This window comes from Equus quagga, chromosome 12 (assembly GCF_021613505.1).
Source record: "Equus quagga isolate Etosha38 chromosome 12, UCLA_HA_Equagga_1.0, whole genome shotgun sequence".
Taxonomy (NCBI): Eukaryota; Metazoa; Chordata; class Mammalia; order Perissodactyla; family Equidae; genus Equus; species Equus quagga.
Genome location: NC_060278.1, coordinates 94,936,448 through 94,959,237, shown reverse-complemented (window position 1 = coordinate 94,959,237; position 22,790 = coordinate 94,936,448). Strand labels below are relative to the sequence as shown.

The 22,790-nt window shown below is 44.4% G+C and overlaps 1 protein-coding gene across 1 annotated transcript; it reads right to left on the bottom strand.

The window, feature by feature from the left end:
* Window positions 1-12,983: 12,983 nt before the first annotated feature.
* On the bottom strand, window positions 12,984-18,875 carry SRSF6 (serine and arginine rich splicing factor 6). Its single transcript, XM_046678838.1, has 6 exons — window positions 18,627-18,875; window positions 18,252-18,400; window positions 16,826-16,950; window positions 16,468-16,676; window positions 16,101-16,184; window positions 12,984-15,998 (listed from the first exon to the last, which is right to left on the bottom strand). The coding sequence occupies exons 1-6, from the start codon at window positions 18,731-18,733 to the stop codon at window positions 15,638-15,640; spliced, it is 1,035 nt and encodes a 344-aa protein (XP_046534794.1). The 5' UTR covers window positions 18,734-18,875; the 3' UTR covers window positions 12,984-15,637.
* Between the last annotated feature and the right edge of the window lie 3,915 nt (window positions 18,876-22,790).

Below are 22,790 nucleotides of genomic sequence, written 5' to 3'. Positions count from 1 at the left end.
GTCTGTCGGCCAAGGTTCCCCCCAGCCTTTGCCCTTCAAGACCTCGTATACAACAGACGCTCAATAAATGCCCTCGTTCTAGGTGTTGGGGGTGGGGAGCTAGCGTCCCAGACAGACACCCCCGATACTCCCAAAACGCCCGCGGAGCCCCAGAGAGACTGAGCGCCACAAACTTGGGGCCTCGGCGCCGCCCCCCGCCGCAGGTGCCGCGGAAACCCGGGAGGCGGAGAAAGCCAGTTCAAGGGTCGGGACCCGCCGCCCGCCTCCCGAATCCTCCCCGGACTAGTATAGACGGCGGCGGGCGGGGCGGCCACGGATCCGTCAGCCCCGCAGAACGGTTACTTTTTAAAACGCCAAAATGGCGGAATTCTTTTTATTCTTTCCTTTTACAAAAAACAATAATAATCCAATTTTCCGTTATAAAAATCGGAAATTAATGGTAGAAAAGAGAAAGTTTGCCAAATGACCCATTTCTTAAGAAAACCACCGTCTACACCCTCTTTTCCATTAACGAAAAACTCTTAATTGACTGCATTTTTCTAAAATCAAAGCCTCCTCCCTCCCCACCCTCCCGATCGCGGCCAGCAGCAGCACGGTGGATGCGCCCGCCTCGCCCTGCAGCCCCGCACCCGCCGGGCCCCTCCGCACTCCGCCCAGACCCCTTCCACTCGGCTCTCCCCAACCTCCTCCCCAGCCCGCGCCCCCCGCCGGAGGCGCTCGGAAGGAGCGACGCAGCGGGGCCGCAGACCCGAGGACTCTTCGTGCCGGGCTGGACCCGTTGGGGCGGCGCCCCCGCACCCCGGGGTCCCAGCCCAACAGCCGGCGGGATGCCTACCTGCAAGGCCAGCGCGCGCCCTCCAGGCGCCGAGCTGCGGTCCGAGCCCCGCGCAGCGCGCGCCTGCGCGCACAGGGGGGCGGGCCCGCCTCCCTGCAGGATGCCGGGCGCTGACTGCGCGCCGAGCAAGTTTGGGGGGCGCGGGCCCGTGGGTCCAGAGGCGCCCGCGCCCTCTTGCTTTCCTGCGAGGCCCCGGCCGCGTGGGCCTAATGTCCCCTCCCTCTGGGGTCGGATTGCTGCGCGGGCGAGGCGGCTAGAGATTCTTCCTGCTTACTATCCCCTGCATCACAGCCAGCAGCGCGCAGGGGGGCTGGGGGACCACCAAGCCCAAGTGAGAGCCTGGTGGGCCTCCAAGCTGAGTGGTCAGTGACAAAAGACTCCTGCACGCACCCCGGCCGGGTCGCTGCGCTGTCCAACGCCTTCTCACCGCGCCTGCCCCCCCACTTGGAGAAGAAGAGACAAGGAGAGTCAGAAAACTGCCTCAGGAGGGGTGAAGGGCCTAGCGACCAGAAGAAAGGAGGCCCGCGCGACGTGAGCTCTGATCCTGGCCCTGCCTGGCCTAAAGGGAGACATCAGCCGCGCCTGCGTTTGGATGAGCCCACTGCCATTGACTGATGGTGTAACCTGGGACACATCACTTTATTCTCCTGGTCCTCTCTTTCTCCATTTGTAAAGACTATTACTTCATGGTCTCTGTTTTCAGTAACGGTTCCTGTTGTGGTGTTGCCTTGAGCAAGTCACCGCTTCTCTGTGCTTCCGTTTCCTTGGTTTATCTCACTAGTGACATCTCCCTGTTATTGGTTCTTGTAGCACAAAATACTTCTCTTTCTTACACATACCACATCTGTAACTTCGTGTAGATTTGTATAATTGGACAAGTTGAGACTGCAAGCTCCAAGAGGGAAGGAAACATTCGTTTTTGTATCCCTAGCACCTAGCCCAGAGCTGGACACTGAGTGGGTGCTCAATACATACCTGTTTACTGACTAATGATTTATTGCACGCAGACGAAAACAGGGCAACACTTGGTACAGCCCAGAGACGGGGCCCCTCTCCCACACCAATGATTTAATGTAATCCTTCATTTTACAGAAAAGGACATTGAGGTCCATTTGGCCTAAGGTCATGGCCACAGGTCAGAGCTCCACGCTCCTGACTTCCAGTTCAGATGTGAAAAGGGTCTCTAGTTACGCATAGGCAAATTCCTCAAATTGTTGTGATCATCAGGTTTAAATTTATGCAGACTTTAACTATTCCGGTTACCACGTCAACGCATTACGTTTTCCTTCCTTGCTGCAATGTCAATTTTTAATCACATCTTGTATTATTGGGAATAAGATTGCATCAGTTGAGGATGCTGGTTGCCATAACAATGGAAGTCTCTTTATACACACCAATACACACACAACCATCCGCTCATTTCTTGTCTACCCAGACTGTACTTGTTTTAGACTCCAAAAGATTTTAGGTATTCAGATTAAAAGAAAGTGGTGAAACTACACAAACACCATGGCTTCTTTAACAAATGTATCTTCTAGGTAGTGATTAAGACAGACAAGTGGAATCTGAGCTAGTAGGATGCAGGAAAGAACAACTAACAGCGACTTGAGTTGCTGAGACATTATTTTTCTGCTCATTCACAGTATTTTGGTGGTCTCAATACCTATGGTGGGCTTGCTTGAACACCTTCAGGAATGGAGAGACCCTCCCAAGTTGATGTGATTTGGGGAAGGTCCCACCTCTTATATAGCTCACAGGAGCAGGTGAACTAGTCGTTCTTCCCTCCAGTGACAGCCTCCTCTTCAACAAGTTAATAGCCTCCGGTGTTTTCCCCAGGTTGACTCCCTACCCAAGAGTGGACCCAAACTTTTGAAATGTTGATGAATAGAAGCACTGAGAAAGCTGTTTGTAAGCAGCCAGAACTTTCTGTTCCTACAGATTTTAATTCAACATTGGAGCAATCCATGTATCTTAGGAAAATCATCAGGACGTGCCCTTTATGTAAGTGTAAAAATACTTATGGTTCCAGTGACATGGCAGACTTTGCTAATTGGGAGCCCTTTCTAGCACAAACACGCCAAAACCCTGGATAAAATATTACAAGAACGTGGAAGGAAGCAAGCAAAGGAGGAAGGAAAATAAATTCACGGCTGAACTAGCAAGAAGTGGAAATCAGCAGGAGCCAGAAACAGTGAAGCTGAGCAACAAGGGGCTGGGCTGACCTCTCCTGCCCTGCAGGTGGTTATTGGCTATAGACAGGAACCACTTGCTAGTGACTTGGGTTTCATCCCACACATAATGACAGGAGATGGGATCTGGGGTCCATGTGATACTGCAAATTGGAACTGAAACCCCTGGATAAAGACTGGATACTCCCCACCCCCAGACTAAATACTTGTGAGCCCCATGGTGGGAAAGGTAGGGGATGCACAAGTTTCCAAATATGATTAGCTTCAGGTCCTGCTTCTCCCTGGGCATGGGTGTGTGCTATTGAGAACATCAGAGACTCACAAAATTTATATTTGGCTTTGGGAATTTACTGTTGTGAATTTTGTTTGTGAAAAAACGTGTCTGTGACCACTAGGAAAATTTGTCTCAGTGATGGCCAGAGCCTCAGCTATTTCCCTTACTCCACCCTGTGAAATATCTGAACCTTGTTCGCAACATGATAGAATTCATGTCTTATGATGAAGCTGAGGAACCCAATGAAAAAGAATCACTTGATCAAGCTTTATTAGTTTTCTATCAATGCTGAACATGGTACTAGGGAGCTACTGGTTAAAAACCCCCCACAAATTTATTATCTTGCAGTCCTGGAGGTCAGACGTCCAAAGTGGGTCTCCCTGGGTCTCCAGGCGTCAGCAGAGCTGTGTTCTCTTCTGGGAGCTTTAGGGGAACATTCATTTTCTTGTCTTTTTCCAGTTTCTAGAGGCTGCCCACCTTCCGTGGCATGTGGCCCCTTCCTCCATCATCAAAGCCAGCAATGGCCAGTCAAGTTTTTCTCATGTCACACCACTGTGATTCTCTTTTGCCTTCTATTTTCATCTTTTAAGGACCCTTGTGATTACATTGGGCCTGCCCAAATAATCAGGATAATCTCCCTATTTTAAAGTCAGCTGATCAGCAAACTTAATTCCACCTGCAACGGAATTCCCCCTTGCCATATAACATAACATATTCGTAGATTCCAGGAAGTAGGATGTGGACATCTTTTGGGGGAACCATTATTCTTCCCACCATATAAACTAACAATAACATTGGCCAAGTAACTAATCCTCTTATAAAGTGCCCTCATTCACAGTTATCTTCATAGTGTTACTGTGTGCTGAGATATGCTGATGGAAGTGATTCATATATACACATTAAAACTAACTACTCATTTAAAAAAGTTACTATGGAGATCCAAAGAACACGGGACACAAAAAATTAAAACAAGTTCTTTCAGAATAAGCAAAGAGTCTGAGCAGGTATTGGGGAGGTTGGTCCATAACCCCAGGTTCTAGATGGCAACCTGGAGAGGTAAATCCATTCAAATGATCCATTTTGGGGAAGTATGCACAGCAATTGCCAAAACAGAAGCAGGCAGTGTTTGGAAAGTATCAGGTCAGGATGTTTCTGAAGCATGTGGTTTAGAAGCTTGTGACAGGAGACAGCCCTGTGGCCAAGTGGTTAAGTTCACGTGCTCTGCTTCTGCAGCCCAGGGTTGACTGCTTCAGATCCTGGGCACGGACCTAAACACTGCTCGTTACGTCATGCTGTGGTGGCATCCCACATAGAACTAGAATGACTTACAACTAGGATACACAACTACATGCTGGGGCTTTGGGGAGGAAAAACAAAAAGAGAAGAGAATTTTCACAGTACATCTCTAGGGACATAATTTGGGAAAAAGGACTGAATGATCGGAGAAAAAGGTGGCTGGTGTTTGGGGAGAGGATTCCGGGGAATTCCTCTACTTCAACCAAAAGAGCTCTATTTTATTTATTTAATTTTTTATTGAGTTATTGATAGGTTACAATCTTGTGAAATTTCAGTTGTACATTAATGTTTGTCAGTCATGTTGTAGGTGCACCACTTCCCCCTTTGTGCCCACCCCCCATCCCACCTTTGCCCTGGTATCCCCTAAACTGTTCTTAGTCCATAATTTTAAATTCCTCATATGAGTGGAGTCATACACAGATTATCCTTCTCTCGCTGGCTTATTTCACTTAACATAATTCTCTCAAGGTCCATCCATGTTATTGCAAATGGAATGATTTTGTTCTGTTTTGCAGCTGAGTAGTTTTCCATTGTGTATATGTACCACATCTTCTTTATCCATTCGTCTGTTGCTGGACACTTAGGTTGCTTCCATGTCTTGGCTATTGTAAACAATGCTGCAATAAACATTGGGGTGCATAGGACTTTTGGGATTGCTGACTTCAAGCTCTTTGGATAAATACCCAGTAGTGGGATGGCTGGATCGTATGGTAGTTCTATTTTTAATTTTTTGAGGAATCTCCATACTGTTTTCCATAGTGGCTGCACCAGTTTGCATTCCCACCAGCAGTGTATGAGGGTTCCTTTTTCTCCGCAACCTCTCCAACATTTGTTGCTATTAGTTTTAGATATTTTTGTCATTCTAACAGGTGTAAGGTGATATCTTAGCGTAGTTTTGATTTGCATTTCCCTGATGATCAGCGATGAGGAGCATCTTTTCATGTGCCTGTTGGCCGTCAGTATATCTTCTTTGGAGAAATGTCTGTTCATGTCTCCAGCCCATTTTTTGATTGGGTTGTTTGATGTTTTGTTGTTGAGTTGTGAGAATTCTTTATATATTATGGATATTAAGCCTTTGTCAGATATATGACTTGCAAATATTTTTTCCCAGTTAGTGGGTTGTTTTTTTGTTTCAATCCTGTTTTCATTTGCCTTGAAGAAGCTCCAAAAGAGCTCTATTTTAAAAAATCAGTTTCAAGTTTTTAAAGAATTTGAACAGGGAATTCTGCTAAGGATCCTGGAAAAGTGAAACCGTGCCTTGGCATCAGGACCCAGGGACAGAGTCCAGTTCTACAAAGCCATGTGCTTTGCAGTTTTAATCCTCAGCGGCCCTCTGAAAAAGGCAGCTCCATTTGAGGGATGAAAACTGAAGTTCCAAGGTCACCAGCCTCGGTTAAGGCCTCACAAGCTAGTACACAGCCAAGCTAGGACCCGACCCTCTCACCTATCTTTGCCGCTGCCTCTGCTCTACCTGACACACTTCCACCATCTCTGCAGAGACCTTGGGCTTCCAGGAGGCAATGCAGGCAAGTTACTCAGGATTAGAGCACATCCGAGAGGTTCTTGTTGAGGACTTACAGAAACAGGGAAATCCTGGGTTAACAGGAGGTAGGATACCCTAGCAAAGTGTATTAGAAATGGCAAATATGGTTTGTTAGGTGATTTTGGAGCACGTTCAAGGAAGTGGCACTTTGTCGTGGGTTGGACAGAGACATTGTGAGTCATACTCACCACTCAATCTCCAGTGCTTAGAACAGTGCCCGGCACAGAGTAGGTGCAGAAAGAATATTTTTACTATTGCTATTGTGCTATGGTACACAAATTAAAAAACTAGATATCTAAGGTTGTATATCCTCTCCCAGAAGTATGACAAAGCGTGTTTTATTTCCCAGTACCAAGGATTTTCTCCCCGAAGAATTACCTTGTCAAGTGGAGACAAACACCACTTAAGGTGACCTCAGAACCTGAAGCCTCTGTACAAGTCTTTATCTTACTTTGCTCTGGCTCTGTCTACTCCAGGCAATCTTCTCCTTCATCAGGTACCTTCATGTCTTAGTGCATCCGAACTGCTCTGACACAATACCATGGACTGGGTGGCTTATAACAACAGAATTTTTCTCACGGTTCTGGAGGATGGGAAGTCCAAGACCAAGGTGCCAGCAGATACGGTGTCTAGGGACGGCCCGCTTCCTGGCTCAGACGGCCATCTTCTTGCTGTGTCCTCACATGGAGAAAGGGGAACGGGAGCTCTCTGGGTTCTTTTATTAGGACACTAATTCCACTTCTGAGGGTTCCAGCCTCCTGACTTAATCACCTCCCAAAGGACCCACCTCCAAATATCAGCACTTTGGGGATTAGGTTTCAACCTAATTTTGGGGAAACATACGCATTCATTCTACTGCACTTTGTATCCTGTAATCAGTGGTTTGGAATGAGGTTGCTGGAAAGTTACCTTCTACTCTCCCTTTTTCTTCCTCTCAAGGAACATAACTGGCTTTCTGGAACAACCTAGGCATTTGGATGGTGTCAGCCAGATACAGGGATGAGCAATTTAGTGGTATCTCTCTTAGAAAAGCTAATCTACTGGAAGATAACAATAAATTTCTTTGGTGCACTTGTTAATTCAGGAACCTTCTGGCTTTCAGTAGTGAATGGAAAAACAGTGAACTTTTATAACTTTCCTTAATCTACATTAAGTATAATGTTTTATACTCCTTTGAAATATGAAATATATACTTATTGCTTAATTTACTTGCTATCTGTTAGGGTCAGGAAAGGAAACAAATGGCACACTCCAACTGAGTAAATCTGAAGAGAATGAAGGGTCTATTTATAAAGGTGTGGGCTGGGTGTTGGAGCAGACACTATGCCCTTCAGTTGGGAGCCACAGCCAACCTTATCTCTGCAGGAAGGGAAGCTGTGGGAATAAATACTCCTACCTCAATCTCCTCCCTCCCTCCCTTGTCCTACTGCTTTTTCCTAATGGCTGAACCCAATTAGAAACCAGAGGACAAAGGAGTATGTGGATGGAGTCAACAGAGGTTGGCTTCCTGGGGCTCAGAACAGGCAGGGGGAGAGCCAAATGCAAGATAGCTATCGTATTTGTTAAGGGAAAACTGAAGAAACAATTGGTCTTCAGAATACTGTTGTGACCTGACCTTGATGACATAGATTAATCCCACCAAACATGTCATGCCTGCTAAGATTCCACTGGCCAAAACCAAGGGACAACAGTATTCCACTCAGAGGGGGAATGAGAATATATAGGAGGGGAAAAAGACATATATATATATAAATAAAATTCCTGATAGTAATTTCATCTACCACACATCTGGTAAGGGCTTTAATAAGTGTTTATTGAATGTGGGCTGGCACCATGGTGACTGAGGGTGTTACACTCTTCAGACTTCCTAAAAAACCTCTGAGCACTAATCATCTTATTACAATCACAGCCACAGCTAACTGGGCTTTAGCTCCTGCTGGGTCCGCAGGGCAATGTCATGTATAGCAAAGTTGGGTGAAAGCTATAATTTAAGATCTTATTTGTTCATTCCAATCAATGATAATGCTGTTGTGTACTCTAGAATCACACAAATTCAGACTCTGAATTCCTTTCTTCGACTCCTACTACCCACATCAAAATGACACATTATCTGCTTTAAACCCTCTGAAGGTGCAGAAGAAATTCTGCAGGGTACTGAAGAGAGTTTCCTCATTCCTATACAAGAATTGGTCCAGAAGTCAGCTGAGCATCTATTAGGGCAAGGAGGCCAAAGTTCAAATCACAGTACAGGAAGACAACTGAGAGAGTCAGGGGATTCAGAACTGCTGCAAGCAGGGTTGAGGGGATGTTTAACTTGGAGAGGACCTTCGCAGGAGCAGAAAATAACATGATCTGTATGGCCTGAGAGAGACCAAACTAGTTGCAATGAACACCCCAAGGGCCCAGACTGTGGTTGCTAAATATCATTTCCAAATAAAAATAACTATGGCTTGTTGGAAAAATGGCTGATTCTAGGTCTGGGACTAGAAAGATGAGCCTGGATGTCTCACCATACCAGAAAGCAAGGAAGCTGGTAAGATTATTAGGGTTGTTTGAAAAGAACTCAGGAGGCACTTTGACTCCCAGTGACCAAAGACAGACTAAGGCAACATCAATAAGGAGAACTGCAATAGAATGAAAAAAATGTTTACAATCATGGGTTCATGGTTTAATGGATCTAGGCAAAATCACCAATGGCTGCCAAGATGACCAAAAAAAAAAAAAAAAAAAAAAGAACTGCAATCTGATAGAGCCTCTAGAACAATGGGTCTCAAATTTTAGCATGCGCCAGAATCACCTGGAAGGCTTCTTAAAAGATCTAGGGCTGGGGTTGGCCTGGTGGCATAGTGGTTAAGTTTGAGCACTCAGCTTCAGTGGCCCAGGGTTCACAGGTTTGGATCCTGGGCATGGACCTACACACTACTCATCAAGCCACACTATGGTGGTGTCCCAAATACAAAACAGAAGAAGGCTGGCACAGATGTTAGCTCAGGGCCATTTTCCTCACCAATAAACAAACACACACCTATGGCTGGGCTCCACTTACTGTTTCTGACTCAGTGAGTCTGGGATGGGATTTGAGAAAATGCACTTCTAACAAGGTCCCATGAGATGCTGATGCTATTGGCCCAGGAGCCACACTTTGAGAACCATTGCTCTACATCTATCAATTTACAGGAAATGCAGGGGACAGAACACCACACTAAATGACACCATGAGAATGCAATCAGCAAAATCAAGACTAGGCAACTACTCAACAGTTAACCTCAACAAATACATCACAATGGAAAAAAAAGGAGACTCTATAGATTAAGGACACAACATGTTTTTCAGAGGTATACATTGAAATATCTTGAGCTGAAATGTCTAGAATTTCTTTCATAGTTATCTGGAAAACAAAGTGGATAGGCACATAGACATTGTTAAAGCTGGATGAGTACATGGGTGGTTCACCATACTATTCTCTAGCTAGTGTTTGAAATTTAGCATAATAAAACAGCAATGTATTTAAATAGTACACTCAAGGCTGGTCACGAATGATGAGAAACTAAGAGTAGTAGATATTACTCTAATAGCTGGGCACCATATTCAGCAATTCTGCTTTGCCTTCCTTTTTCTCAGTTGGCCAGAAGAATATTACGGTTTGACTATTCTACTTAGAGAATGTTTTAATAAAGGCAGCTACTATAACAAGTGATGTGCCAAGCGCTTTGTTAATAGCATTTACTCCCCACAACAATATCACAAGGCACTATTTTATAGACGAGGACATAGCTTACTTTCTATTGCATATTCCTCTCATCTACGTAAAAGTTGCTTCTCACTTCCTCTTTAGCCCCGGGGTAGGGGAATCGTCCTACTTTCAGTGGTAATGGTGCACAGTCTGAGTGCCATCAAAGCTCTCCCTCAGCAGCTTTCTCAAACTCCAAAATGGCCAGCTCCCTCCCCTCCTAAAAACAAAACCCTTTCTTTTGACCTTACCTTTACAACAGTCTACCCTCCCACAGAAAGCACTTCCTTACAGTAGAATACCACTGAATAGAAGTGAGAAAATCAACAATAAATGTTAATAGTGGGTGATGGTTTGATAAAGAACTGGGTATTTAACAGACTCTAGTTATCCCCCAAATTACTGATTACAAAGGGAAAAAGTGACTTTATTGTGATCCAGATTACTATTACAACGTGCCACTAGAAATGATGCATCGAGGAGAGTCTCATTCTTGTGATATTCCCGCCAAAAATGCCAGCATGAGGAGATATCAAACACAAATTGAGGGAAATCCTATAAAATACCTGTCCTTTGCTATTTGAAAATGACAAGGTCAAGAAAAAGGCTGAGGACCTGCTCCAGATTAAAGATCAAAGAGCAATGACAACAAAATGCAGCAACTGATCCTGGATGAATGGAAAAATAAAGAACATGATAGGACAACTGATGAAATGTAGATTTTTCTTGTTTTAGTTGTAGGTCCTTTCTAGTTGTGGCATGTGGGACGCTGCCCCAACATGGCCTGATGAGCAGTGCCATGTCCGTGGCCAGGATTCGAACCGGTGAAACCCTGGGCTGCCAAGGCAGAGCAAGCAAACTCTAACCACCTTGGCCACGGGGCCGGCTGATGAAATGTAAACATGGACTGTGGATCAGACAACAGTACTCTATCAATGCAAATTTCCTGGTTTTGATAATCAGATATTATAGTTATATAAGACCACATCTCTGTTCCTAGGATACACACGTTTTTAGTGATAAAACAGCAAGATGGGGGCTGGCCCTGCGGCCGAGTGGTTAAGCTTGCGCTCACTGCTTTGGCAGCTCAGGCTTTCGCAGGTTTGGACTCTGGGCGTGGACATAGCACTGCTCATCAGGCCATGTTGAGGTGGTGATCCACATAGCATAACCAGAGGCACTCGCAACTAGAATAGACAACTATGTACTGGGGGGATTTGGGAAGAGGAAAAAAAACCCACAAAAAAAACCCCCCAAAACCAGCAAGATGTCTAACTTACTTTCAAATGTTTTGGGGAAAACACCATTAAAAAAATGAAACAAAATATAATTGGTGAATGGGAAGAGGATAGTTTTCTGTACTACCAAGTTTTCCCTAAGTTTGAAATTTTATCAATTATAAAAAAAATCTAGTCATTCTTTTTGAGCCTTCTTTAACCTAACTTCTTGAGTGCTTTTCACTAAGAGGAATCGAGTAGCTGAAACAGGCACTGTGTTTTAATGCTTTAGGGCTGTTAGGAACTGAACCAGGATTTAAAGCCTACCTCTGGTTATAAATCCTCATGTTAATAACGTAATGAATTCCCTAGAAATAATCTCAAAATTGGGTGTTGACATACAGATGTTAACAGTGAACACTATAAATTTAAGTACCAACAAGAGCTTCCTAGTGTAAGCTATAATACTCAATACCACTTTCCTTAGTAAAATTCAAATGAACCATGATGAAACCACCTACAGAAGATTTGTTCTAGATTTGCATCTCCATGAGGATGCATAACTAGTAATCCTGGCTTCCTCAAGGGGTCAAAGGTGGAATTCACTGTATTACCCTTTTTAATCTATCTTCTGGTTTTTGAACTATGATTCCTTTCTATTCAAAGAAATGCAAAAAGTTAGTCACTTTATTAAGTACTATACTGGGGGCCCATCCGTGGGGTTGCTATATGATAGCCAGGCAAATCTAACAAGCTATTTAGGATGCAGAAGACCAATTACTCAACTGCATCCTCATCCTATTAGTGAACGTAAGGATGCATGGCATTAGGGATACAAAACAGGTGCATCCTGTTCAACATGTGGTCACTGCCTCAAAAAGCTCAAAATTTCATGTGTAAACCAATTACTACGTGCTAAACTGTGTAGGAGCTCTAACATAGGTATTTTCGTTGTATGATATTTGAATATTGAAAGTAATTTTCATTCACGTTGTTACATAATAAGCCAAAAGATTACTTAAAAAAAGCTGGTACTGAAAAAAATGTAACTATACACCCTTCAGTAATATGGTAGTCAGCCATTCAAAGTACATCTTTGTATCAGCATATTTTAAGTAGAAACAAGCTGCAGAACACTACTCATGGTACGAACAGCTTACTGAAGGGCACAGGTGTTAAGCCTGGGCAGATGCAGATATGGTTAATAGTGAAACCTCAGTAAGCAGGCTCTAAGGGAGAGAGACTTTATATGATATTCCAATATATACTACTTTTGTAATAAAAAAGTAAATCAGAACATTCCACTGCCACAGCACTGAAATTGTGTGCAACCACAGAAACCGGATGAAGTCAGAAAACAGTGCCTTCTGAAAGCAAGGTAAATAATAAAAAATGTGATGGTTCCTAGGCCTAAATTGCTCCAAGTCTAAATTCAGGAAATCAAGTTAAGGACTCGGGAAAAGACGATTAAAGCTTCCTAGTTTATCTGAGCATTATCACGGAAAATGTTCAAACCACAAGATAAAATCAGGTAAATTTTAAGTGAAAATAAAGCAGCGCAATATAAAAAAGATTTAATATGCTTAATCCTTCATAACAGCAGATAGCATTTATCTGCTCTAAGTACTTTTCATATATTAACCTTTAACCTTCACAATTCATGAAAGTTTACCCTATATTATCATTTCACGAGTGACACTGAAACACAAGGGATAATGATTTGCCCAAGATAAACATCTACTTATGTTGGTCTAAACTCAGGTTTCTGAAGAACCAGAAACAATACCTTTTTCTCACAGTCAAGTCAGGAATGGATGACCAATGGCAACTCCAATTCAAAAATCCAATTGCCAAATATTTGGCACTAAGTGGGAATACACAATAAATTCAAAACAAGCCTTTCCCTCTGTAAGCACTTTATTGAGGAGATAAAAGCATAAAATAGGTTAACAAAGCGGGAGAAAGAAGATATCAAGATGAAAGGTGGTAACAATGCAGGAGGGGCAGAGCTAAGTCACAGGAGCAGGTAGGACCCAAACTGGCCATAAAGGCACTACGGCACACCAATAAACACTATCAGCTCAAGGAAAGGGAATCAAGGTATCGCTCACTTCTCCTTTGCTCTCTGTCAGCTTAGTACTCCATCTAGCCACAGACAGACATGTGGCATGCTGTAGAGACTCAGATTCCACTTCTAAGTTAGCAAGGAACGAAACATTAGTCGATTCTGTTCTCAAATGGGCCAGTGTTATAGAATGGTTTGGCATATCCAGTGACATAGGTCTGCAGGTATGGAATAGGACTAGGTTTTTAGTAAGCTGGTAATTGCTATTCCTAGAAAATTAGGTACAGGCATTTACCTACACAATTACCCACTACCAGGGCTGCTAGCAAGGTAGACAAACCCGCCTTTTACCATGCCATGTAACATTAACACAATAAAGCCCAATTGATGGATGCTGCGTACTTTTTAGAAAGCCAAATTCACTGTAATATTGCCTCCTCCTTCCTTTTAAAAGGCTGTGGTTGTAAAAGCTTTTGTTCTTTCCCTGAAAACAAGAGAACTTTGGTCAAAGCCAATTCCCAAACTAACTCTGTCCTTAAATATCAATTTTGAAAAGCAGTGGAGGCTTGCCTCTTCATGGAAGTCATAGCTTCTGTTCTAAAATATGCAAAATAATGAACCACAGTTCCAGACACCACTTTATTCTCTCAAAAGTCTTAAGTTTATATTGGGAAAAAAACCCCACCCATTTCTTAGAAACATTCAAATTAAAAAAAAAAGTATCAAAGTAAATAACGTCACGAAAGACACACCAACCTTTTGGGGCACTATATTTCCAAGATTAGGCTCTAGGAGTTTCTAACAGGAAGCTAAGAAATTTCTTAACTTCTTTCTACTCATTACCAAGGACTCCCAGCTTCTCCTGTGATTTTGACAGCCATATCTTTGACTCAATTTTTCTACACAGCCTCATTTTACTAGAGATGCCTTCTGGATTATTTGAACCTACAAACCAACTCTAGATTATGCTTTCTAGCCACATACGTGGCACAATGAGCAGTGTACCACCATGCCCTAGCACAAACCAGCCCTTGACACCTTACATAGTGACAGCTCAAAGGAAGATGTTAAAGCTGAGCCAAATAACCTACATCTTGATTTCAGAGGTTAATGAGTACTTGTAAATGGAACTACTTTATTTAAAACTATCTGAACAAAGAGAGAGAAGGTAACATTTCTCAAACTGCAATCTCAACTAATTAGGGCTTATGGATGTATGGACTAATTGGCAAATGAGTAACTCCCACAAATCTGAAGTATAATTTGGCTTCCACAGTATTCATTACACTTCATTCATGTTAAAGTACAAAAAGTTTAGGGTTTATCCATTTAAATTTTTTTCAAACCAACCACATACTGTCAGGTTTACAAGGATGACCTAACCAATTATGACATAACCCCATCAACTACAAATGGGATTGACTGTTGGATGGAATTTTACTTTAACTGGCCACTGATTTTACCAAATGAGGTTAAGTGCCTTTATGTTAAATATAATGATCTTCTAACAGAAAACATAGTATTTCTTTTCCATTTTGAACAAAAACCCACAAAATTTCTGATCAAAGAAAGGCTACTTCCATTTTTACATAGCAAACATTAAAGACCATGGAACCATACTCTAACAAAACACTAATTACAGCGATCACTTCCAGAAACTGGGATTACCAAGCTAAACTAGATCCCCAGTATTAGGAACTATTTCTTGAAGAATTCAATCAAATTTAAGTTTGAAAAAAGTTTCACTATTTAAAATCTAGCAATTTAGGCAAAATTGTATAACAGATTGACTACAAAATCTTTTATTTTTAACTTAACTTGTTAAAGGAACAGATATAACTTTGGCAAATTTGATGAACAGCACAAAATATTATCCAAACTGAGTAATTTATTGCTGGTCTGAGGCCTGCCTTGTTTTACACATAAGGAGAACTTATACTGCTTCCACAAACAGCAGATTTTCAGTATTTAAAGGAATTTAATAGTGACCTACTCAATAAGGCAATCATCTTGGTAGCAAACTTTTATTGAAATCTTACATAACTCAAGCTTTATAAAAAGCCAACATAATTGAAGATTGAGTTCTCCCTCTAAAGCCTTAAGTATTCAAAGCTTGAAACAGTTAATTTAAAGTAAGCAAACAAATAAACAAATAAACAAAACCCCCGCAGCAGATCCTGCTGAAATACTTAAAAAAAAAAAAAATCTAAATGAGCTTAATCTTTACAAAAGTTATTTTAGCTCAAAAGCTATAAAATCAAAGTTATCTTAATTCTACAAAGAAGGGAGAGGGTCTTTGACTTCATGCCACCATTTCTTTAGAACCTCATCTTTTTCATCAAATTTGGCCACAAATCAAATTTCTGTGCGCCCCTGTTTTCAGGAGACTCCTCCTGCAGAAGAGGCCAAGTACAAATGTGGAAGAGTAACTGCCTAAGCAAGTAGGAAAATGTTCTGTAATAGTGTGCAAAGAACTGAGAGTTCTGGGTTAATCTCTGGAACTCGATCTGGACCGTGACCTTGACTTTGAACGAGATCTAGAACGGGATCTTGAAGCTCTTTTTGGTGGAGGGGACACAGAACGAGCCTTTGAGGGTGGAGCAGGTACGGGTGAATTGGAGCGAGACTGGCTCCTTGATCTAGATTTTGACTTTATATCACCTTTTCCATTTTCTTTGGGGGAACGAGATCGAGAACGAGACCTGCTTCGAGACTTCTCATACTCATCCTTAGATCTGCTCCGAGAGCGCGAACGGGAGCCCCCAGACTTGGGCTTAGATTTGCTTTTTGATCTAGATTTCCTGCCTTTTGATCGAGAACGTGATCGACCTTTGCTCCGAGACCTGGATCTGGACAAGAAAAGCCAGATTTTTTTTCAATAGCTTGTCAAAACACACAAGTATTACATAAACAAGTATACTACAGGAAAACATCTAAGGCACGTCACTTACCGGGAGCGACTTTTTGAGATACTTCGAGATCTACTGCGGCTGCTTCTGCGACTCCTACTTCGTGACCTTCTTCTAGACCGTGACCTACAACAAGAAACACAACAAAATTTTAATCTCAAGGCATTACAACATGAGTATTTGTACAACTTATGAAAAACAATACACAAACCAACAAAAAAATGTAATTGTTCACAAATTAAACCTGCTATCAAAACATCTGGAAAAGAACCCAATGATGCACAACCAAAAAGAAACTAAGACCTGACCAAATTTCAATTAAGCATTAATTGAAACATTTCCATCTGAATTTTTCTTTGCTCTTGGAAGATACTGTTTCCTCTCCTATCCGTATAATTCAACAACTTACCTTGATCTGCTTCCAGAGTAAGATCGCCTATGGCTCGTTCGTGGTTTATCTTCAATGAGCCTAATATTTCTGCCATTTATTTCCGTACCATCCAGTTTATCCAAAGCACGCTTCATGTCAGAGTAGGATCGAAACTCAATTACGCCTTCATTTGTGCGTTCTTTGTGAGCATCCGCATAGGTTACTTCACCTGCCTGTCTCATGAAATCCTAAAAGAGCAACAAGTCTTATCAGACCCAGAAATCTAAAGAAAAAAGATCTACACACTCTACTTGATTCTCAAAAACAAAAAAGCAAAACAAGAGCCTACCTTTTAAGTATCAATCATATCATTTTTATCTTAAATTATTGCACATACCTTTAAATCCTGCCAACTGCAACGACTAGAAAGATTTTCTACAATAAGTCTGAATTCTGTACGAACAGGTGGTCCATATTTGTCTCTGCCAGAGGTTCTCCGACTGCTGTATCCACCTCCACCACCTTTATCACACGAAGAAAATAATTAGATGCTTTGTAATGATAGGAATGCATAACGTTCTTGAAAAGTTAGTACAAACATATCAACTTTTATTTACTGGAGTAGGACTTTGCTATTATATTGCTAAACCTTCGATACAGTTGTGATTTGCCATAAATTAAATTAAAGGCAAGTCAAATAGACTAAATCCAACTAAACTTCTCCTACAATCTGTTAGAAAGTGACTGCTCCTTTATTCAATTTACCTCGCTAAGTTTTATTTTACAGAACATTGTAAAATATAAAACTTAACTGATTACATGCATTTCTACATTTTACAAAAATGTTTACTAGTTACACTAAGTACTTACATCACAGTGTGAGGTTTTTGGTGGTGGTTTGGCCACAAAACACGCAAGGTAACAGTCACCTAGTTCAGATTAACCAGTTTTGTCTAACCCTTGGAATCCTCACCATCACCCTGCGTCTAATGGCAAAAGGCTGCTGTCGTCATGGCTTCCGGTAAGGTCAGCCAAAGGGTCATAGGGCAAGGGTCACACAATGTATGGAAAAGCCAAGGCCAATCAGGAAAGGCAGTCATCTTAGCCTCAGTGGACACAGCCTCAGCCCCATTGGTCACTTTCAAATTGAAACATCAAGGACTTGTTAAAAAGTTTGAATTCAACATGCAACAATTTCAACATCAAACATTTAACATAACCAAAAATCCCCCCACCTCCTCCCAATAACATGCCCCAACTAGTTCAAGTACAGCATAAAGCTTTTACAGATCTACTTTGTGGTGCAAGGCCACAGTAGTTCAAAATAGCATTTCGTTTGGCCCCCGTCAATTTTAATAACTCTAAGACTCTAACTTAAATCTCCTCCCCTTTCCCCGCCCCCACGCCACCCCCACCCCGCCTGCCCCCAAACTACTACGCTAAGACATTCCCAGTTCTAGCTAACGCACTGACAGGTAAGCAAGGGAGATAAACGATACAGTCATCCCTCACTTCCTCCGCGGGCAGGGCCCACGACAGTGCTGACAGGGGCCCAGAGTAGCCACCCCCTCCCAGCTTAGCAAACCCCCCCAACACCCGAACCCTGGCTAGGCAAAACCCACGGCCCGATCCCCGCGCTCCGGCGTCCCGTGGCTACCCGGGCAGGCGTGAAGGCAGCGGAGCCCGGGCGCCCCCGAGTCAAACGACCCCGGCCCCCGCGCCTGCCCGGGCCGGGAGGCCCCACCCCGCCCCGCCCCGTCCCCCGTGCCTGCGCCCGCCCCGCAGGGTCCCAAGGACGCGGAGCGCGCGGGGGCAGGACTCACTGCGGCTTCCGTAGCTGTAGCCGTCGCGGTCCCGGCGCGGGCCGCGGGCGTGCTCCACGATCACGCGCTCGCCGCAGAGCTCCTTGCCGTTCAGCTCGTAAACGGCGTCGTCGGCGTCGCGGGAGTCCTCGAACTCCACGAAGCCGTACCTGGGGGCGGCGCGACGGCCGGGACAGGCGGTGCGTCGTTAGGCCGGCGGCGCGCACGCACGCGCTCCCGCCGCCCCCCGCGCGCTCCCGCGGCCCCGCGCCGACGCCATCTTGGAGGCCCTGCCACGCGGCGCCGCGGCCTTGGCCGCCTCTTCCCTCCGGTGTGGCTTGCCGCCGCCAGGCCCGGGACGCTGCAGGCCGACGTGGGCGCCCAGGCCCGACTCACCCATTTTTGAGATCTATTTCGAGGAGACGGCCATAGCCACTGAAAAAGCGCTGAATGTCCTTCTCCCGGACGTTGTAGCTAAGGCGTCCTATGTAGACGCGCGGCATGTCCGTGGCGGGCGGGGGGCCCGAGGGCTGGCTGCCGAACGGCTGACCACAGGGCAGGAGCCGCGGTGCGGGTGCGGGGACGGCGAAAGCCGGAACACGCGCCTCACACCGCAGCGGCGGCCGAGTCCAGCCACACAATGGTGCGCGCGCGCCAGGACTACCCTATAAGGGCGGGCGGCCGGGGGCGGGGCCCGACGCGTGACGTCAGCGCGCAGCACGTAGCCTCCCGCGCTGGAGCCCTGGGCTGGAGGGTCGCTTGCAGGTCCACCGCCCGCCAGGTTTCAGGGAGATGCAGTTTTACTCGCTCCCAGAACTTTGCTCCGCTCATCTTTGTGAATGTCTATACCGTCGTTCCTCCGCGGCCTTGTCGTCTAATTGGTACCTTCTAGAAAACTTCCTCTGCGTGGTCTCAGGGACTGGCGCTTGGGAGGCCGGCTAGGAAAATCCTCGCTTTTCATTGGTTCTCGAGGTTGTCATAATGGATCTGCGTGGTCTCTGATTGGTCTCTTAAGATTAAACTGCGAATTTCCTCCACCAATCGGCTCACACTCTGCCCGCGCCGGGGGCGGAGGGGTAGGGGGCAAAGTTGACTAGCCCATTTCGCGGAATCCAAGGTTTGCGCTCGGAGGTCCTGGTGACCCGGCTGCCATCGCGCTGCGAGCGCACAGCCCTGCTGGCTTGTGTCCCTCGCGGTCTCACGCCATCATCAACCTTCACCGCCTGCCTGCACGTCCCGCTTTCCCTTCGTGGGTCTTTCTTGGAGCACTGGCAGCTGGAGTCGCCTGTAGACTGGTGTGTGCATGGCAATCCCACGCGCCCTGTCGGTGCTCGTAAAGGAAGCATGGCTCAGGCCTCTGGCCCGGGAAGGTTGAGCAAGACCTGGCAGCCCTCCTACAGAGGTGCGCTCTTTTCTCCTCCATGTTGACCGAATGCCATCTCTTCCCTCAGTGTTTGGAAAGCACCTTGTCTATGTGGCAGAAATACACATTTTTGACTTTGTCACTAGAGAGCCATTTAAAGCTGGAGAAGTAGATGAAAACCCCAAAGGAGTAAGTTTAAGTGGAGAGCAGAAGACCTTGGAGTACCCTGAAACCTAAGTACGGAAAAGGAGACTGGGAAGGAGTGACTAGAGAGGTGGCGAAAAGAGCCTGGTGTCACAGAACCTAAGACAGGGAGGGGTATCACTGAGGTAACACTGGCTGTTGAGATATTTCCGTATACGCCTTCCGGCTCCTCCTGAGCTGTGCAACCTTGATATTCTTCAACTTCTCGTTGAGGGGGGGCGATTTTGCCTCTCAGAGGACATTTGGCAAAGTCTGGAGGCTTGTTGGTTGTCGCGACTGGGAGAGGACGAGTGTTAATACTGGCATCTAGTGGTAGAGGCTATACTGTCTGTGCTTAAAGTTAGATAAATCAAATATATTGGTAGATCTTTTTTTATTTTTATTTTATTATTTTTTGGTAGATCTCTTTTAAAAAATCGTGGAATATAGTGATTAGGGAAAGGAGAATTCAACAGTGTGATAACATTTTTTTTACTCATCAAATTGTCAATATTTAAGAATTTGTTCAAATTCGTTATTGGCAAGAGGTGAACCAAGAAAGGGCACTCATAGGGTGGTGTTGGTGGGACTGAACATTCCTTTTGGGAGGGTAATAGGGTAGTACTTATTAACAGATGCATATAGGGAGTGGCATGTTGCCTCCTCTCTCCTCACAACTCATTTGCCCAAAGAGGAAGATGCAGCTGATATCGTCCTCCGCTTCCTCTCACCTCTGTTTCCCCAGAGCCCAATGGTTACTCTTAGCAGAAAAGCCCAATAGCATCGACTACAGAAGAGTAACCAGTCTCAAATATAATTATTGAAAAGAGTGTTGGGCCATCAGTATTCTGTGGAGTCTTGCTGATGATCTAACTCACCTCTGGTGATGTCTTGGAAGAACAACTCAAAGGAGAAATGATGGGTGTACGGTATGAGAGCGCGTTTCTGTAGACACCTACAATTGTGGCAGAAATTGTGAGTGATCCACTGCTCATTCTAAAATTGTGGAGGTAACTGCAGGAGTCTGTCAGCAAGAAAGGGAGAGTTGTTTCAATCTGATCCAGAGGAGAGTTAATAACTTCGAATTCGTAATTATTCAGATTGTAAAGGACAGTCTAGAGTGCACAGTTGTGGATTTCAATCCAGTGGATATTCTTATATATGTTAGCTGGAAACCAAAAGAATTTCCCAAGCACCATGTGATTCGAAGTGGGTATAAACTGGATTCTGATAGGTTTTGCTGTCTTATGTCTGAAAAATTTAGCATTCCAGAAGCTGTCATCTTGAATGGGTTTTGGAAGAACATGGCGACTCAGGTATGTTTACATGGAGTGTAGTGAATATATCAGGGGTCACTCCAGAAACGGAATTCCAAAATGGAAATTGTCAGTGGCAGAGTTTGAAATGAATGTGAATCTGATGATTGGAAGAGGTTCGCAGGCCATCACACTACAAGTGCATTCCAACTGGGATATGGGCTTAAATGTGGCCGAGTGAATCCAAACCCTTATTGAAAAACATCTGTACAGGATTCATCTAGACAGCATCTCTCAACCGCAGCATTATTGACCTTTGGGGCCAGATGGTGCTTTGTCGTGGGACCTGTCTTGTGGACTGTAGGGTGTTTCGCGGCATCCCTGGTTGGCATCTACCCACTAGATGCCAGTAGCCATTTCCCTCCCCGCAGTTGTGACAGTCAAAAAGTGTCTTCACAGGTTGACAGATGTCTGCTGAGGCACAGAATTGTCCCCTGATGTATTGCTTTTGACAACGAGGGGATGTATGATGCTGTGAATGGCTTCTCTCGTGTTCTAAGTGTTCAAGGATTAACCAGAGTTTTTAAGCAGAAGTGGAAGGATAACGAGGTTTCACCACTCAAGAAGAGGGAGGGTATACCGAACTATTTAAATATCTGGTATTATCTCAGCAACATGCCGAGGAAATGTAATGATTAGAGTATGATTAGCTGTGAATATGCAATTTTTTTTCTTACTGAGTACATGAATTTGGGCCCACAGGATCCAAGCACATGCCTCCTAAAGTGCTTGGGTTAAGAATTTAGGAACAAATAAAATCTGTTAGTATCAAGTGGAAAAAGTACACAGAGTGGACCAGAGATAGAAATTTGTGAGTTTGTCACAAACTAGATGAAAACTCCAAAAGAGTAAATTTAGATGGAGAGGAGAAGAAAATTCAGAACGGCACTCCGGGGGACTCTATTAATCCCTGTATGTAATTCCTATGGCTGCTGTAACAAATTCTACCGAGTGGCTTAAAGCAGTGCCAATTTATTATTTCATAGTTCTGAAGTCAAGTGGCTCACTGGGTTGAAATCAGTGTCCACATGGCTATGTTCCTTCTGGAGGCTTTAGGGGAGGGTCCATTCCCTTTCATTTTCCAGCTTCTAGAGACTGTCTGCATTCTTCGGCTTGTGGCCCCTTCCTCCATCTTCAAAGCCATTAACTTTGGTTGAGACCTTCTTACATCCAATCACTCTGACCCCTGCTTCTGTCACATCTCCTTTCTCTGATGCTGAGTCTCCTGCCTCCCTCTTATAAGGACCCTTGTGATTACATTGGGCCCACCTGGATAATCCAGAATCATCTCCCCATCTCAAGAGCCTTGACTTAATCACATCTGCAAAGTCCCTTTTGCCATGTAAGGTAACATCTTAGCAGATTCTGAGGATTGGGATGTGGATATCTATGGGAGGAAGTGTTATTCTGCCTGCCCCAGAGACTCTGAAATTTAGCAGGAAAGGAGACTGGGAAGGAGTGGCTAAGGAAGAGGGAAAGAAACTAAGAACGTATGGTGTCAGAGATGCCAAGAGAGGAAAGGGTTTCAAGGAGGCAGTGGTCCGTTGACAAACAAAGTTCACGAGCCTTTGACCCAACCATCTCACTCCTAGAAATCGATTTGACAAACAAGAGGACCAATTTGTAAAACTATAGGCTCCAGGTTGCTGTTCTTGCAATAGAATACTCCACGACTATTAAAAAGAATAAGTTAGATTC